Source organism: Coenobita brevimanus, chromosome 20 (assembly GCF_032717465.1).
Source record: "Coenobita brevimanus isolate Jiangsu-jjx chromosome 20, ASM3271746v2, whole genome shotgun sequence".
Classification (NCBI taxonomy): Eukaryota; Metazoa; Arthropoda; class Malacostraca; order Decapoda; family Coenobitidae; genus Coenobita; species Coenobita brevimanus.
In genome coordinates, this window is record NC_136973.1 from 11894325 (window position 1) to 11914831 (window position 20507).

Sequence of the window (20507 nt, forward strand, 5' to 3'; positions counted from 1 at the left end):
AACTCTTCTCTTTTATTGTTAACATCATAGTTACAATGATGAACTAAATACGAAGTGACCAGCATCAGCCCTTGATCTACCTTCTGCCACTTGATGTGAATATAGTATTGGGGATACGCATCATTACATCTATGTGACACGCTTTATGTTGTTTAAAGCTAACGAATTTTTCATAGCCACATTAATATCAGCGCCAGTCAGTTGCATGATCTATACACAGTTGAATGATATTTAATGAAAGTAAAACGTTAAATATTACTGAATATGTATTATCCTTTAATGATACACCTTTGGTATGACATAAAGGGGATTATTGACTCAAACGGTCTTGCTGCGGGTCTTGCCATCAAGCACTACCCCCATGGCTGCGGTGAGATCCCTGTAAAAATGAAATGAATATTATTAGCAGTAGTTTGATCCCTCAGTAATCACGACTAACACCATGCCATGGAAGACCTCAGCCTAGAGGTTAGCCTGTATACAAACTATGTGTGTTCCTGTGGTAGAGGTTACTGTATAAGTGTTAATTAAATATAATTTCTCTGTACTCATTGACTTTCAAACAACTCATGGAATACAATTATGTTCTTACAAGCGTCAGTTTCAAAATATAATGTAAACTAAAGTCAATGTGTTCACAGTTACGAGCTCAAAATATTAATATGATTTCCTTACTGAGAGCAGTATTTTCGAAACTAGTAGCGCGTCCAGCCACCCTCCTTCTCAATAACATCTTGCAGCCGGTCTGGCATGGACGCACCATACCCTCTCACCAGGTCCGGGTTGCCCCTGAACAGCTCCCACTGTGCTCTGGTGTGGTCCATAAGCTGCTCTGGTGTCCTCTCCCACTCTGGCTCCCATGTATTGACTACTGAACCCCATAGATTCTCTATGGGGTTCATGTCGCAACCCTTACTAGGCCAGGGTAGCACCTCCAAATTATTTTGATGGCCTAACCACTGCTGAACTACCCTGGCCATATGAACTGGACCACGATCGTGGACAAAATTAATGGGGCCAGGTGGGAATGGGAACTCATTATTCTCTAGTGAGGGGAGGAAAAAGTTCTGTAAAATGTCGACATATTTGTCGGCAGTGAAGCGACCGTTGATTTGAAGGATGTCACCCACACCATGGAGCGTCATGTAGCCCCAGACATTAACGCTCACCCTGCCACTACGTGCTTCCTCGTAGATGTTCCTACGATCATATCTGCAAACCCAATACCACAGCATCGTAAGAAAACAACATAAATAAGAACACTTATGCAAAACCTTCGATTCTGTAGCCTATACATAACGAATATGAACAATACTAGAGACTAAGTGACGAGGGATCAGAGACTGGAGATAAAATGAAACGAGAGAGGTTATACGAGACAAATGTGAAATGAATTTTTATGAAGTCATTTCCCCCTTCTGTTATAGTTGCTTGTAACCAAGTGGAGCAGGTGGGATCGGATATAAGTGCCTTTTTTTGTGCTGTGCATAATTTACGCTCACAAAATCATGCTTCATGATAACGAAAAACAGTAGTATTACAATAGGAATAGAACCTTTAATAAAGTCGGTATCCAGATTACAGTAAAACGATGGGGTAGGCCTCTTACCTTGTGTTATTTCCTCTCCATAAATGAATGCGACCATGGCAGCAGGAGCTGAAGGTCTTCTCGTCGGTGAACACCGTCCGTTCCCAAAACTCCATATCCTTGGCCGCATATTCCTGAGCGAAGGCAAGTCTGGCAGCACGATGGGCATCGGTGAGGCGCTCTTTCTTCGCAGGTGCCCGGTGGTGAATCCCTGCTGCGTGTAATCGCCGCCGCACTGTGGTCATGGACACCTGCAGACCTACAGCCTCTCTGACTTCCGTGGCTGGTTTGAAGGGCATGCGTTCTGCTGCCTGCAGGAGTTCTTCGTCCTCAACCACAGTAGTCACTCGGGGCCGAGGTCTCCTATCTATTCATAAAAAAATAGATAATGTTTTAGCCATGTAACTGCCACCGTAGGTAATTTTCAGGTTAGGGTAAGATAGCTTAGTGATAAGATTTTTTTTTAGTCTCAGTAGTGTTTGATGAAAAACCTATCACTGACCTAATTTTCCAAAATCGGCATTATTCCCTATGATACCATGGTGCTAGACTTCGTATGTGGCTTAAAGTCGATTTCCTTACACACTGCCACTACCACCACCACCACCACCACCACCAGACACTGCCACCACCACCACCACCACAGACACTGCCACCGCCAGCACCACCAGAAACAAACAAACGAACAAACGAGAGAGAGGAGAGAGAGAGAGAGAGAGAGAGAGAAATGTAGATATATCTATATATGTCTATATATATCATATGCCATCTACATACCCAAATCAGTCAAGCGTCCAGTCTCCTGCCAGCGATGAACCCACTTGAGCACTATGCGCTGAGAAATCCCCAGTCGCTGAGCAATAGCCCGTGAGCTGAGTCCCTCCTCATGCAGGGCGATGATGCCGCCACGCTGGGATACTCGGGTGTCGTGCTGGTTCATGATGGTGGAAGGTCAGAATGACCGTATATGATCTGGAGATCCCCATGTTAACTTGGGCTGTCTATAAGTCACGTGGCAACTGTAGATTCGTCCAGATGCCAATGAAAACAAGTAGGCCCTAACGGGAGCACTGGTAGTTAATTGGAGTTGTTAATAAGTTACTTGATTGTTCTCTCGTTACTGTGAGGGCTGCCTGCCTACACATGTTGTGTAGTGCGCTAATGCTCTAGGCTTCCAAGGCCACTGTTTCATCTCTATTATGATGTCAACAATAAAAGAGAAGAGTTATCTACCCAATAGGTAACTAGGTAACGTGACAGTTGCCGTAAGAGTGCATAGTATTGATAACATATTAAAAAACAACAATGGATTTCCCTTTCCACCACAATGTTATGGTAAAATATTTCATGTTGGTTTTGCAGTAGTATTTATACCGTGGGTTTATATGTTAGTTTATTCTTGCTTTCACTTCCCTCCCCTCTCTACAATCCCCCCCCCCTACTCTGCCTCCCTACACCACCGAACCCCTCCCATCCCCCACCCTACACCCCAGATCCCCCAGCACCCATCCCTGTTTCGGATAAGAGAGTCGAAACTGTGTTGGTGGTTCACACCTTGTGGGATACAGACATTGACAACGCTGAGTGATGAACGCGGCAGTGGAGGAGGCTGTACATCGACGGGATAGGCAGTGACAAAACGTGTGGACATTAAAGAACATCGACGGGACTCCGCGGGTTAAGTGTAATAGCAGTTAGTAAAGTGTGTATAGTTCCAGTGCTTGTGAGAACAGTGAAGTTGGAAAGAATTAAGTGGAATTATTTGGAAAATAAAGACAGTGAACTTTAAGGATCCAGTGTTTATTTTCGCCTTAGGTGATCTTGTGTGCTGCACACCTAAAGGCTGACCAGAGGAAGAACAACTCACCGGGCAACGTCCTTCCTGTACTGATCTACTGCTGTTGGAGCCTGTGACAGTGTGGGGTGAGGACGTAACAATATAATATACTGTATATATATATATATATATATATATATTGTTACGGAACAGAGAAAACTGTCCCGCAAAGTTCCAGGTTCAAAACAAAGAGTTAGGTAAAATTACAAGTTAAAGTTTAATGCTCAAACTAACAACAAAACATTCAGGACTCATAAGGATAATGTAATGGCAAAAAACAGGTTAAATATATGGTTAACTGCAATAGCCTCTATTAACACAATTAGCAAGAGTAAATTTATCTAAGTCAGCCCTGTTAAATGAGAATACCGGATAATACTCAGTGAATGCAAGATATATTATTACAGATACAATATATTATTAAAAATGACTGACATAAAAAACATATGAATCACAAAAACCTCACTAGGCCTACAAATCAACACCTTATGCTATACATACAAGGAAAAAACGTAATAACACTTATACTCAAATTACACAGCTGCTAGATGGTTGGAGACTTCCTGAGCACTCACAATAATAACCGTACAGGGGAGGACAGAGATGTGAACAAAATGAGGAGTAGATCTAAGTGGCAATTAATGTAGAGACTGAGCTCATTATATAGGGGCCGGCAGAGCTTGATACAACTTGTAAGAAGGACGTGCAAATGAAGCCATGGGACAAAGAGTTGACAATCCTGCTCTGAACAACAGAAAGAACGACTTACTCTACTATAACGGTAGAAAGGGGGGACTGAGGTAGAACACGCTCGTGATCAAACATGCAGCATACTGTACGTTAGAATTACACAAAGGATGATGAAATCATAGGCTATGTAACAATATATATATATATATATATATATATATATATATATATATATATATATGATAACTATATGCAGTTAAGAGGAGGAGGTTATTATATGGACTTTATGGAGTATGGAGAGAAGAAAGGTGTAACTGGAGGAAAAAAAATTAATAAATTACTGTAAATAATTTACTGTAAAATAAATACTACCCAGGGGGCAAAAAGCTGCTTTTTCTGTTCAACCAGAAATGGGTTGTTATAAAAGGTTATGACACCATTTTACTCCTTGGATCATCAGGGACAATATCCAGGAGCACAACCTAGGGTTGAAAAATTATCAGTAATATAATTACTGGGTATATAAACAGCAGACATCTGAGGGTTGTCAAAAACTGAACATGTCATGAATATAGGCTCTTATATCATCTTTTATAATATTCAGTTGAACATTTCATCCTCACACCATAGTACATTTTTTTTGTGAATGAGATATAGCCAAACGCAACCGTTATAACTGCTAAAATAACTACCACTGAGATTTAGTCCAACAGAGATAATCCTGTTCAAACTGAGAAAAAGGATACCAGTATATAGTATTTAAAGAAAATCTCATCAGAGGCAGTGCAGTTCTCAATTTCCTGGAAGTACTGTGCTCAGGAACAGCTCTCTGGAGTTCCATAGCATCTGCAGGCAAGATAACATGGAAGATTCCACTTGGCACATGAACAATTTTTTAAAACCTCCTCTGCAACCATAATAAAGAGATGTAGATATCTCGGGTGGTCACAATTCTGCAGTCACTGAAACTGGCACAAGTTCTGTTTGTGTTACTGTTCATCCCTATTCATCCAACTAAGGAATGCTTGGCTTTGCAGTGTGTGCTGTCTGATCAGTGATTGTTGCCAAGGCAGAACGTTTCAGATGCTGCATTTCAGTATCCTCAGTAGGTGGAAGGAGATTGAGAAGAGTGGTTAAGTTGGCTAGAAAAATAAGAATGCGAATCTCGCTCAAAGAGATATGAGACATCACGGCATTCTTTCAGAATACCCGGTACAGTAACAAATAACTTCCTAGCCTGACATAACATCTTCAGTTATGATAGCATCACCGTCACTGCCAAAGTCTTCGAAAGCATCCAGTTGAATTTTCTCACTTGCTGCTAACCATCTTTTTTGCTGGTAAAAAAGACTGCTGGTGATATCCCTGCCACTTAAGACTGAGAACAAATGGAAGTTAGAGGCATCGGTGTGGCTGCAGTGCTTCGGCAATGCCATGTATGGGAAGGTACTTCCCTGTTCCTGTCTTGACCCAAAGTTCAGGAAGATCTTTCAACATGGTGGATGCATAATAAATACAGGGGACAACATCTGTATCACTTGAATGAACAATATCCTGATCAACTTTGCCCATTTGGAAACTAAGCCAAAATAAATCACCCTCACAGGTTAATGAGACCAGAAAATACAGTAGGTAAATTACAGTACAACCTCTGTGAACTTTCAGGGCTATTAAATAGCCACACTTAATGTACAATTTTGAGCATTTTCTTACTCTGCATGCGTTCTTTTTTAATATTCCTGTTTAGAATCCTGATACGGAAAAATGTACGGCATCGAAGATAAAATGTTATGACATCAGTAGGCAAATTCACATAAGGCGTTTTTTGTAGCACCTCGGAAAGTCAAAGGGGTTTGAGATTCCACTGTTGGAAAGTCAAACTCCTCACCAAGGAGTTTGCCTCTGCAGTGGTGCATATCCAAACTACCAATCAGCGTGTTGTGTAGCGAAATGTAGCCAGTTAGGGAGTTTAGCATTCTGTTTAATTCGCAGTATCAGAAGATAACCATTCATTTTTTTATTTTATAATGGATAAATAATAAAGTTAATGACTCTATGGCATTAAGGAATTCTAACAATGTACTTTATTACGAAAATAAATCAATTTAAATGTTCCGTCTCGCACCATCTCGCACCTGCAGCCCCAAAATGGCCGACGCATCCGATGAATTGACTGTGGTTTTGGCTTCGTTCCAACGAAAGTACAAAATTACAAAATTCTTACATAATGTTTCAGCTAGTCAAAAGTATTTTCATGTTATGTGTTTTTGTGAGGGATAGAGATGCATTTCCAAACCATGAAAGGTGCTTGGATCCCTAAATTTTCGAGTTTATCATATGTCCTACCGCAAGAACTGCAGCCATTGAAACAAGTTTACAAATCCACTGCAAGGTTGGTCTTACTTGAAAACAGCAGGAGAGTTAACGGTTCCTACTGGCCTTTATTTCTGCTTCGGAATGGAACGAAAATTGTAAGTAATGCTCCTACGTTTATCTGAGGAGCATAAAATGTCATTATGAAAAAGTTGTCATCTCATTTCCTTGCAGACTGGCTATGTACGACAGTTCTTCCGAGGCTCACAGTGCTCTTTCGTCTGGCTGTGCTATTGCTTAGCGTTCTGTAAACTCCAACAGCGGAAACCCAAACCCCTTTGACTTTCCGAATGCTACAAAAAACGCCTATATTCCTCGATAAGCGATGCCAGTATGTTTACTGTCCCCTTTCCTGGCTTTAATCCTTTCTCTCCGTGGAAAGAGTTGAATAGGTCACCCATCAACTGCAGGTGTTTAAGAAATTCAGGACTTGGTGTTATTAGCCTCTCTGTCTTTGCCTACTGATCTCACCAAGCCAAGTTGCTTCATCTCCCTTTTGAAACTTAGATCCAAGCTGGTATTGGGGTAATTTTTTAGCAATATAACCTCCAAAATAGTCCGTCTGAGTCTGTGGCACATTCTAGGTCTAAACCCACATCAAGATCCTTGTCCTCAGTGCTATAATTCTCTGGCACTTTGTCATCTACACAAGCACTAAACATAGTGACGTTAAGCAGAGTTCCAGCTGTAAATCTTCGTCATTCTTCTTCCCTTTCCTTTTGGTCCCATGAACGAGCGAATATTCTGACAATCTGTTTTCCTTGTTTTCCTTGTTTTCCTCAACGTTCTTTTTTTCTCTCATTAGTTCACTGTCTTTTACAAGGAGGTATGATGTAATTTGGTACTTAACTGCAGCAGGTGATGGATGGTCACACCTGCCTCCTAATTGACGCAGGTATGCAAAAAAGTGCTCAAGAACATTCTGATTTAGTTTATATGTCAATAAGAAGGAAATGTACTTTTCTCTCAACATATTGTACAAATCTGGTAATGACTTACAAGAAATGAGTAGGCCTTTTTGAAATTGGTATGTTTGTTTCTGCCCACAAAGAACCAGCAACCATTCTTTCATGATCGATAGTGGAATTAGAAGGAAACAGTGTGCCAAAAAGCATGGCTTTATCACTTGAACTGACTACTACTGTTCCATCAATTCAGAAAAGAGGAGGAAAGGCAGAATGACTAAATATATGAGGTACGTTTTCTGTCAGGGACCACAGAGAACCTTCAGAATCAGAGTACGGTTCTCAAGACAATAAATAATTTCAAATGAAATTAATGCCTTTATCACAATATATCAGCAGCAATTGGTTTATTATTAGCAGTGATATTTACCAGCACCAAAGCTCTGCAGCAGTTTTGTGTGGGTTGCTTTTGACTCTCTGACTCTGGGAAGCTGTTGGCCCTGCACAGCAGAATCTGAAAAATAAAATAATAATATTAAATTAATAAGCAGATACAAAAATCACAGCATCCATAAAACATGAATAGAAAAGGAAAATTTTGTGTTGCTGCAGTTTCAGTTCATAATTTCCCGGGATTATTTCGGTTTGGTTTTCCAGTGCTGTTGACCATTCTAAGATATTTTTCTTCTGTGGCAAGCTAATAAAGCCTTCCTCACAGAGTAAAAAGTGTGCCAAAAAGCATGACTTTATCACTTGCATTGGCAGCAGCTGTTCCATCAATAGGGGAAAGAGGACTGACTGAATATATGAGGTATGTTTTCTGTGAGGGACCACAAAGAACCTTCAGAATTAGAGTACAGTACTCAAGATCATAGATAACGTCAAATGAAATTAATGCTTTTATCACAATATATCAGGAGCAATTGGTTTATGATTAGTATCGCAGTGATACCACCATCATCAAAGCTATGTAACAATTCTGTCTGGGTTGCTGTTGACTCTCTGACTCTGGGAAATTGTTGGCCCTGCACAGCAGAGTCTGAGAAATAAATAAGGACAAAAAAAAAAAACATTACCCATAAAACATGAACAGAAGGAAAATTTTGTATTGCTGCTGTTTCAGTTCATAATTTTCCGGGATTATTTCGGTATCGTTATCCAGTGCTTCCTACTATTCTATTTCTCTTCAATGGCATGCTAATAAATCCTTGCAGAAATTATATGGAAGAAAAATAGGAATTTTTCTGTTTTGGTCACCAGTGTATACCGTACTTCCAACTCTATACACTACCTTCACTAAAAAAGAAAATAAATGCAATTATAGTACTGATTTGTAATTAGTATGATGTTACACAATGCAGATCAGCTGCTGGTCATTTAAATATGAACAAGCCTTAACGTTTTTAACCATTATTGACAGCTTTAAAAATGTGTAGAACCGTGTTGCGACTTTAAGAATCTGCTTTTGGAGGACCTAAGGATGTCTTTAAAGTAACCAAAATCCATATCATGACCTACCTATCATTGTCACTGAACACCGTCAAAGGTCACAGTTCCAGTAAGTCCTCCCAGTTATCATGTAACTCTAGAATTGATAGGCAACATGAGTGCAACTTAAAAATAGCAATTAAACTGAGGAAATGGTCATGTCTTTCTGTTGCACTGACAGTGTACTATAACCTATTAGACTTGTATTAGTGATCAGGCAGTCTTGCCGAAACTCAAAAATCAGTGTTGCAGATTACAATGAATGGGTGCTGTCAGTAACCTTGAACCATGGCTATGTGAGTGCAACTTCAAAAAATCGAATTAAAAATCAGTCTTCCAATCCTACTTACAGTCTAGAATCTGAATGAACAGTCCACCCACAATAAAATTGTGCTAAAACGACGTAACAGGTTACGACAACGTCTACGTTTATAGGCAAATGTTTTAAGACAATCCTTGATGAGAATTTGACCCTAACCTTCTGATCCTGGCAATTGTAGTGTTGGTAGGACTCCATTCTTCAGCTTCAGTTGATTTTTAGGCGCTGGTTTCCCTAGCAATTCGTACATCATATTCCTTTCGTACGGTAATCAGAATGCCTGAAATGCAAGGAGCATATTCTTGCATTAGCAGAGATGGTCTTCGTCCGTTTGCAAAGGTCCACCCACTTCTGCCTTTGATGTTCATCTTTTGGAAACCGATGAAAAATTACTCCAGGTTCCCTCTCAGAACAATCCCTAACTTTTTTTTTTTTATGTGAAGAAGAAGGAACCAAAGGCCATAAGCCCGCAAAACTGTTCCTTCCAAGAGAAAAACAAAATACAAGAGAGAGCCAAATTCAAGATCTATTCATTTCGAGATGCCTGGACACACTGCGTTTGAAAGACTGGAGATCATAGGAAGCAGGAAATGCAGACAGAGGGAGACAGTTCCAGAGTTGACCTGTTGCATAAATGAAGGACTGGGAGTAACGGTTAACTCTTGCATTAGAGAGTTGGACAGAAAAGGGGTGAGAGTTTGCTGCTAGACGGGTGCTATGCGCCCGTCATAGAAGTGGAGGAATGCATGCAGACAGTTCAGAGGAACAGTGACCATTGAAGTAGCGATAGAAAAGAGATAAAGATGCAACATTGCGGCAAAGAGACAGAGGTTGAAGGGAGTCAGTAAGAGGGGGAGAGTTAATGAGACAAAAAGCCTTTGACTCCACCCTATTGAGAAGAGCTGTATGTGGGGAGCCTCCCCACACGTGAGAGTTGTACTCCACACAGGGGCGAATAAAACCTCTGTATAGAATCAACAATTGTGCAGGGGCAAAGAAGGAACGGAGTCGGCTTAGCACACCCAATTGCTTGGAAGCAGATTTTACAAGAGATGTAATATGATCTTTCAAAGACAAGTCCCGAGCAAATGAAACCCCAAGCATGTTCAAGGGTGATGCAGGATTAAGTTGAGTATTATTAAACATAAGTGGGTATACCTGTGGAAGATTTTGTCGGGTTGATAGGTGCAAAAACTGAGTCTTTGATGCATTAAAAACAACCAGATTATTTTTACCCGTCAGAGAAATGAGCCAAGTCAGACATTAGGTGTGCCATTGTCTCATCCCTTGCCTGTTGAAGTAACTGCTGAGATGGACGTTGTGGGAATCGAATGGAAAGGTGAAGGGTGGAGTCATCAGCGTATGAGTGGATAGGGTTAGATGTGCAGCTTAGAAGGTCATTGATGAATAAAAGGAAGAGAGTTGGTGATAGGACAGTGCCCTGAGGAACACCACTGTTAATAGATCTAGGAGAAGAACGATAGCCGTCTACAACAGCGCTATAGAACGACCAGAAAGGAAGCTAGAGATGAAGGCACAGAAAGAAGGATAGAAACCGTAAGAGGGCAGTTTGGAAATTAAAAATTTAGGCCAGACTCGATCAAAAGCCTTTGAGATGTCAAGTGCAATGGCAAAGCTTTCGCCAAAGTCCCGAAAGGAGGATGACCAGGAGTCTGAAATGTAGGTGAGAAGGTCGCCTGTGGAGCGTCCCTGACAGAACCCATACTGACGATCAGAAAGAAGGTTGTGATAGGAAAGATGCCTTAAAATTTTTCTATTAAGAATAGACTCAAAAACTTTTGAGATACAGGATGTAAAAGCAATTGGGCGATATTTAGAGGGTTGGGAATGGTCACTCTTCTTTGGTACTGGCTAAATGAGAGCAAACTTCCAGCAAGAAGGAAAGGTACAAGTTGACAGACAAAGGCGAAAGAGTTTGCCTAGGCAGAGTATGCCTTATTAGTACTGAGCCAGCAATGGCAGAAAATACATCAGCTGAAGAAATTTTAATGTCAGCCATGAGGAAGTCTGAGGGGGGAAGTGATGGAGGAACAGCACCGGAATCGTCTAAGGTGGAATTTATTCAGTAGAATAAATAGCTACAGAGCCATCAGAGTAGAAAAGAGGAGGGAAGGATGATGAGGTAAAGTTGTTAGAAAGGTTTTTGGCAAGTTGCCAGAAGGAGCAGGAAGTGTTCGAGTTGGAGAGTTGAGAGCATTTTGTATAGACGAAATTATTTTTAGCTGAGCGAAGAACAGACTTAGTACGATTCCGGGCAGATATGTATAAAAGATGTGATTCAGGGGTGGGTTGGCTCCAGTACCTTTTATAGGCCCTCTCCTTGTTGCAGACAGCATTCGAACAAGCATGATTAAACCAAGGCTTTCTTGCGATATGAGAAAGGAATGTATGCTTCCATGCCCGAGAGAATAACCTCTGTAATGCGCAAGGCACACCCAGATGGCTCCCGGCCATGAAAGCAATAATCATTCCAGGGAAAATCAAAGAAGTACTGCCTGAGGGCCTCCCAATCCGCAGCTCCAAAGTGCCAGAGACGACGTTTTTTTGGAGGGTCTGCAGGCCGTACTGGAGCGATAGGACAGGTTAAGGTGATAAGGTTATGATCGGAGGAGCCCAATGGAGAGAAAAGGTTAACAGTGTAAGCAGAAGGATTAGTTGTAAGGAAGAGATCAAGTATGTTGGAGCTCTCTCCAAGGCGGTCAGGGATATGGATAGGGTGCTGTACAAGCTGCTCTAGGTCATTAAGGATAGAAAAGGTGTAGGCTTGTTCACCAGGTGGATCAGTGAAAGGAGAGGAGAGCCAAAGGTGGTGGTGAACATTGAAATCTCCAAGAATGGAGATTTCAGAGAAAGGAGAGACGGATAGAATGTGTTCCATCGTAGAAGTAAGATAGTCAAAGAATTTTTGGTAGTAGAATTAGGAGATAAGTAAACAGCACAGATATATTTAGTCAGAGAATGACAGGAAAGCCGAAGCCAGAGTGTAGAGAATTCTGAAGAATCGAGTTCAGGAACACGAGAGCAATATATGTTGTTGCGTATATATACACAACAGCCACCTTTGGCTTTGAAATGAGTATAGAGAAAGTAGGAGGATACAGAAAAGGGTTTGCTGTCAGTTGCCTCAGACAGCTGAGCCTCAGTTAGGAAAAGAAGGTGAGGTTTAGAAAAGGAGAGGTGGTGCTCAACAGAGCGAAAGTTAGAGGAAAGGCCACGAATGTTGCAGAAATGAAGAAGAAGAGAGTCAGACAGTGGTTCCAGGCACCTTGAGTCGTCATCGGGAGAGGGGCTGAAGGTGGGGGCATTTATGGTCCCCCCCCTTTGGGGACTCCGAGGCTATGTTATTCGACGCCATTTTGAAAATTTTGAAAAGGAAGTGTGGTGTGTATTGTGCATGTAGTTTGGTGTTGATAGTTGGAGAAACTTGAATTGGAGAGCATGCTGGTCTACTCTCTGTGTTACTGAGACACTGAAAAAGTTCAGCAAAGGGGGATGGTCGGGACCTAGTCCCGAGGGCTGATGAAACGGGAGCTCCAGCTCTCCCTGTCATCAGCTTTCCATCCACCTTGGGAGTACTGCCCTGCTCGACTGGTGCTACAGTCTACTCCACCGCACAAGTATTGGGCATTGCGAGAACAGTACACCGTCGGTAACAGAGCTAGGCAAGGGAGTCAAGATCATGACGTCAGTTCAAATTTCACGCACACTTACCCGTGGCAAGTGAGCAACTGAGCTGAAAACCGCCACGTGATGTCATAACACTTGATGCACAGGATGGGTGCGTTTTTGTCAGCAAATGTCCCGACATGTTATTAGGCTATATGGGCTTTGCATCCTATCCATGGCTTCTCAGTTATAGGACAACTGTCCCCTGGACAATTGCCCCCTGGACAACTGCCCCCTGGACAATCGCCCCTGTAGGACAACCTCCTCCTGGACGACTGCCCCCCGACAATTGTCTCCACAAAATATCACCTGATTCACTGTACAAATGGTTGCAAATGCCTAATCTAACGCCCTAGATAGGTAATCTTCATTTTGTTACATATTAGGTAACGTGGGGTCTGACGGACCCCACAGAAAAAAAAAAAAAAATGCTTCCGTTTGAGATATTTCAAAGTGCTTCAATACACAAATAATTCAACCCTTTATCTTTAAATAGGGCTAGAAAAAATAAAGTTTAATTGAAAAAATATATATTTTTTTTTAAGTTTATACAAAAATGATTAAATTTCAGGTATGCAAATTTTAAAATTAAATCTTGCAAAATTGAAAAGTAATATAATGATTCCTTGGGTGGCCTGCAGTAGACCGATGTTGGGACCTTCTGTATACAGAAGGAGAAAGACAGCAAATTGATATAAGAAAAATCACAAGAGGGCTCAACTAGGTTAAATTATAGGTAATCTGGGGGTCTAACATACCTCAATGGCTCTATAGAGCAAAATCAGAGCCAGGTACAGCTATGACCCCATCATCCCCATGAAGAGCATCACTAGGCAGGAAGGTAATGAGACGGACAGATCTGTAGACCTTATGCTCATATTTTTAAAAATCAAATTTCAGGGACTGGGGTTTCTGAGACCCCACATTACCTATCTAGGCCAGACCTATCCTAACCTAACCTAACTTAACCTGACCTAACCTAACCTAACCTAACCTAACCTAATCTTTAGCCGGAGGTAATTACCCGGGGGGGCAGTTGTCCTACTGGCGCGATTGTCCAGGGGGCACTTGTCCAGGGGGCACTTGTCTGGATACCGGCTTCTCCCACCCTCTTCTCCCCTCCACCTCACTCACATATACTTTCCTCGTTAGTCTCTTATTCTCCATCCTCTCCACATGGCCAAACCACCTCAGTTTATTTCTACTAATGCATTCTATCACCTCCACATCCACAACACAATGCTCCTTCACTTCCTCATTTGTCAGTTTGATTCTCCATGTAACCACATGCTCCTCTCAAGTAACTCATTTCCACTGCTCTCACTCCTGACTTGTGTCCTTCTAACAAGATCCAAGCTTCACTTCCATACGTTAGAATTGGTATCACAGTACTGTCATACAGTGACTTTTTTACTTCCATGCTCACTTCCTTGTTTCTTATCACTGCTTTCATAGAACGGCAACCTTTTCTTCCTTGTTGTACCTTTTCAAGCAGTTCATCCTCCAAACTTCCATCCTTACCATCACACTACCCAAGTACTTAAATGCACTCACATTCTCCATTTCCTCATCATTCAACCTCACTGTACATTCAGTGACTTCATTTCACTCGGAGACCATAACTTTACTTTTCCCTATATTCACCTTCAGATTTTGTTTCACACACACACACACACACACACACACACACACACACACACACACACACACACACACACACACACACAAACTCATTCACCAAACCTTGCAGTTTGCCTTCGTCTTCACTTAATACGGTATCATCTGCAAACAACTGAACAGGAAGTTTCAAGACTCTACCGTCCCTCATTAGGGCCGCTCCAGCATCCACTGCCCTACCTTGTATGGTACCGTATCTGTTTTATAACCCCATACATATAGCTGCAGATTGGACAACCATGGAGACATGACACATCCCTGTTTCAATCCAACCTTCAAGTGGAAAAATTCACTCAGATCACCATCCTCACGCACTGCAACTTTAGCAACCTCATACATACTCTTCACGGCATTCAACAACTTCTCATGTAGCCTACTCAATATATTCGTAATATTTTCCACATTCCTTGTCTGTCCACCATGCAATAATGGTGTTTTTTAAAAAAAGAGTCTATTGTTTACATCTGGTTCTGTGGTGAAGGAAATATTTATAGATACCGGTATGCTGTTTATTGAGGTATCGTACTTTAAAGTCCTCCAAGTGTGTTCTATAGCTTCAAAAATACTGGTGTATCATCCACACACCTCATTTATAAAATGGGCCTGAATTTACGCGGACATCTTTCCGGCCATGTCTTGTGATAGCATAAAATTGTCAGCTAGTGTGGGTCCTGATGAAACCATTCCTAATCCGTCAACTTGTTTGTACAAGTTTTCATAAAAAATAAGGAAAACTTTTGAAACGGACTTAATCATATCATTAAAAATATCTATACCCTGATATATTAAGGACAGACAGATGCTTATGTTTCGTCTAGTGGCAGACTGTTAAAGAACTGTAATATCGAAACTACAAAAAAAAAAAATCTGTACCAATATATATATATATATATATATATATATATATATATATATATATATATATATTATATTATATTAATATATATATATATATATATATATATATATATATATATATATATATTATATATATTATATTATATTATATATATATATATATATATATATACAGATAGATAGATAGATAGATAGATAGGTATAGATATAGATAGATAGATAGATAGGTATAGATATAGATAGATAGAGAGATAGATATAGATATAGATGGATAGATAGATAGATAGATAAAGATTGCAGTATACAGTATATATGACTGACACCGGCAGTAAAACAAGGACGTGGTCAACTCGTAAGAATTGTTTTATTACAACTCCTAAGTGGATGTAACAAATGGACGAGAATTTTTTCTAGCTTAAACCATGAACGTTGTGGGAAGTGTATGATCAGGGATTTTGGCACCCCTTGTGAACATGGCAGCGTCTGGATTGACTCAATCGGATACGTGCGTGTGAAGCTGCAGACTGTGGTGAATGTTTTTGGCGTATCCGGTAGAACCAGAATTCCAGGGGCTTGAATGATGAGTGAATGGAAGCGTGGCCAATTGGATTGGGCAAGTTTGTGCTGTCTGGACATTGCTACCCCTCACCTTGCCCTTGGGTGGGAAAGGAGGTCCGGATGATGATGATGATGATGATGATGATGATGATTAAACCATGTTTTCTTTTTCGTCATGAGCTCATGCTTACTTCCTCTGCACGTGATATATCCAAGTAACTTTGTGATGTGCAAAATTGTTATGCTGCTATTATGATTTTCTCATCTCACTATATATAAAAAAGTACCCTGTCTGTTTATTCGTGTCTGTGTATGTGTGCATCTCTCTCTCTCTCTCTCTCTCTCTCTCTCTCTCTCTCTCAGATTAAATTCGATAACTTCTAAAAAGACAGTGGGTTTGAGTGAAGATAACATAAGTTCGGGCTTTCCATTTTTATCTGATAACACAGCTGTACAGGAATTATTTGTTTTGAATCGAAGAGTGGTTGGAAACGATTTCCTGAGACCATTTTATTGGAGTAATAATTCTTATAAAAAGGACCATCGAAAACACAATTTCACTTATATGGACTTACAGCGCTAGGGAGTATGCTTGAAGCCTTTAATTTTAGATTGTGACGGATCCTTTCAACAGCAAAATAACACATACTGAAAGTTTCATGTTTAATGTCACTTAAAATTGCTTATAAAAATACATTCAGTCGGCTAGACTTTGTATCTTTGTGCTTTGAAGATCATTTACCCTGTTTTGGAAGAGGACAGAAAAGAAAATGATTGCCCTCTCTTGGTACAGTAAAAACTGATGTCAGAGATATCTTTGGTTATAAAAGAAGTGAGTAATGAAATCAGTTCTGTCTCAGTCAAGTTGCTTTCTCAACAGTCAGATGCACCAACATGTTTCCTCTTGTCATTATTTATTTATTTATTTATTGTATTTCTTCACTATGATCATTTAAGAAAATTTAAAGAAGAGCTGCCTTTTTTGTGCCTCGCCCTCTTGAAACTTCGATACCACTAAATGTGAAGCTTTAATAGAGAACAGAGCTAATTATGTAAAGGAGAAGGGCTTGCCCTGGGAAAATATATATGGTAGCAACCTGCACTGACAGTGAGTCAGCAATGCAGAGATCAAAATCGATTATTCAGTCGAGAGTAAATGAGGTTACACCCAGTGTTGCAATGATGTATGGCTCGCCGTTAAGCACTTGCACCCAGAACCCCCCCCCCCCCCGCGATCTGTAAGCGATATTGAAAAGAACCGTATAAAGCGAGAATTATGCAAAGTCGTTGGCCGACCATTCATGTCACGTGAAATAGACGTGATTTTGATTTGACGTGAATTTCGCTGGCATGACTTCAAAGAATTTAATCTCTTCTCTTTTACCGTAAAGTTCGATGGTCTTCAAAAAGCACTGTTGTCAGCAGAGTGTTAGAACTTAGAAGACAAAAACTGAAAGTATTCTTGGAAAGTCACCTCAAGCATGAACTGTTTTTAAATTTACCACCGTGGGAGCAAAGGTTGTCACACTTTGTCGATGTTTCTATCCAGCAAAATAAACTGAATCTGAAACAACAGGGTAGCGACAAAACTGTTGCTCACTTCGTTGACTTAAACGAGAGAAGGAAAAAATCAATTACTTTAATTTTGCAATGTTTGAATAATTTTGTGATATCACCATGGAAGAAGCTGGCGTTTCACTCATTACCGGTACTTAAGTAACAACCAAAGGTTAAACACCATTCACTGTAGGAAGATCTTACCAAGGCCTTCCTCAACACTGAAAATAAAAACCAGACGTTTGGTGAGATGTCCATTTTCTCTCGAACGTGGATCTGTTTAAGATTCTTATTAAGGTAATTTACTGAAAACGAAGTATAATTCAGGAGGAAAATGATGTGTAAAGAGTCTCTTGTCTGGGAAAAAAGGTCCTCATAAGTGACGGTGAAAAGAAAAGTACACACAAGCTTATGCATTCATGCAGGCACATATCTGGTAAATAAATATTTGTAAAAAAAAATACATTTAGGTAAATACAAAAGTACACAAATGCACTCTCACATTCACACATTATAAAGTCATAGCTAGTTCATGATGACGATGATGATGATGATGAAACCAGTTTCTTCGACGTTATGCAAACAGATTACCCTCTTATGACTTTAATACCTGGTGACTTGATCAGTGACATGGAGATAAAAAGGCAGTGGGAGGGAAACGAGATGGGTGAACATCAGTTCGTTATTTCTTTGTATTTTCTTGCCACGAACAGTTTACCGTTATAAACGGAATATGTGTAGTCCGCAACACTAGTGAAGGAAAGAATTTAAGCCAGTCCCTGTGAGTTCCCCTCCACTTCCTTTACCTATAACGACAAACAATTGCATTCAGCTAAAGGGATGCCTCTTGTATTGACGGAGTTAAGGGAGTCTGCTTCTATCTCGATCACTACGATTGGAGTCTATTAAGGTCCTGAATTTAAACGTCTGACCATTGTAAAATTATGAATGTAGTCATCTTACTGAGGCTTAATTTTAATTCCTGCAATTTTACCTTGCGATAACATATTATAATCTGCTTAGCAAAAATTATAAATAATGCTCCAAGTATAATAGGTCAGAGATGGGCGGATGGAAGGCCAGTGGAAGACAAAACTATCGTTTACGTAACCAGGGTAATGATTACATTAGACCAATTATGAGGGTATATTTTAAAGAATTCTTGTGCACAGGAAAAACCTATTGCATACCAAGGGTATACTTGATGAGAGAGAGAGAGAGGGGGGGGGGGGACAAAAAAGATTAAGTGCTGAACGATATTTAAACATTATCTTAAAATTATTGATCTTCACTCTATTTTTGCTTCTTTCAGGTATCGAATTTTAACCCTCTTACTCTTAGCTTTTGGATGGTGGTGGTCTTTCCTTTTAATAACCTGCTGTCTAAAATGACACAGACTCCAGTACAGGTTGGAAATGTGAATATCGCGAAAACAATCTTCCACAAAATCCACCGACCTGATATAAAAATACCCCACTAACACTATCACGCCAGTCTTGAATTTCTTTCTCAATGAATAGTGTTAATGATAAAGTATATATAAGGAGAACAGGTGCAGGAATGAACTGGAAAAAAAGAAAAAAAAAAGAGGCTGATCGATTTGGACTATGCTGATGATATTGTACTGATTTGCGGAAGTGTTTACGAGATGCAGAGGGTGCTTGGTTGTCTGGTGGAGGAAGGAGAAAAGTGGGATTGGTAATAAATTGTGGAAAGACTGAAATTATTAATATGAATGTGAAGAACCAAATCGATCGTGTAATAGGGAATAATGTGGTGAAGAACGTAGAAAATTTTAAATGTCTGGGAACGATTGTATCATCTAATGGATCATTAAACAATGAAATTGAGGAGAGGATTAGACAGGCTTGGCGAGCTGTTGGAATGTTGAAATCTGTTTGGAATAATAATATGCTTTCGGTGCATACTAAAGTGAAAATTTACAAGTTCATGGTTAGACCAATTTTAATTTATAGGCATGAGTCATGGTACAGTACAATTGCAACAGATCAGAAAGTATTAGGATTTGAGAATAAAATACTGAGAAGGATTCTTGGGGTAAAGTTACAAATGAAAGAGTAAGGGATATTACGAGAATGGAACCAGTTGATGAATATGTGAGACTGTCTCGCTGGATATGGCTGCGGCACATATATAGAAAAGAAGGCAGTTTAATACAGGATGTGCCAGAGAGGACTGCTAGAGGAGGAAGAGGTAGAGGTAGGCCGAGGGAAACCTGGTTGAGGACAATGAAAAGAGAAGCAGGAGAGGAGTGTTGGTGGGACCTGAAGGAGATGGCAAGAGACAAATATTGGTGGAGAGAGTTCATCGAGGCCCTATGCATCCCGGGGGGTGCCACAGGAAATGATTGATTGATTAATTGATACTTGTAGTAACAGTAAACCATTGTCTGAATCTCTCTCTCTCTCTCTCTCTCTCTCTCTCTCCATTTCCGCCACATTTGCGGCCTTTCCTTTGACATCCTCTACTGAACGCCACCTCTTTTCGTCTGCACATCACATTCAATTCCTCGCTGAGACTCAAAAGACGACTAATAGCAAAATCTTCGCTTTATCTTTGTACTTTCTCCATATTCACTTCAGTGAAAAGACAATTGTTATGTGCATGTACACAACAGCATACAGGTTGCTCTTGTTTTCCTTAGCTCGAAGCCTCTGAGTTCTGTACATACTGGCTTTAGTTGTCCTGTCATTCGCTAAGTATATCTATGTTGTTTACTTTTCCAGCAATTCTACCGATTATACTGTATAGTACAGGTATACTGTTAATGCCTTCTTTCTCTGACTGAACACATTATTTCCTTTTTTCCATTGTGGTTGATTTCAATGTTCATCATTGGCTTTGGCTTTTTCCCGTTCACTGATCTACCTAGTGAACAAGTCTGTACCTCAACCTACAGCAGCTTGTACAGCATTCTACCCATATCCCTGACAGCCGTGGAGGGAATTT

The 20507-nt window shown here is 40.3% G+C and overlaps 1 protein-coding gene across 1 annotated transcript in view; it reads left to right on the forward strand.

Moving 5' to 3' along the window:
• The first annotated feature begins 2545 nt into the window (after nt 1–2545).
• Nucleotides 2546–20507, forward strand: part of LOC145391862 (uncharacterized) — a 210615-nt gene continuing 192653 nt past the window's right edge. The window contains exon 1 of the mRNA XM_080266349.1: nt 2546–2639. Within this exon, the coding sequence (XP_080122475.1) occupies nt 2546–2639 (94 nt within the window). The remainder of the gene's footprint in view (nt 2640–20507) is intronic.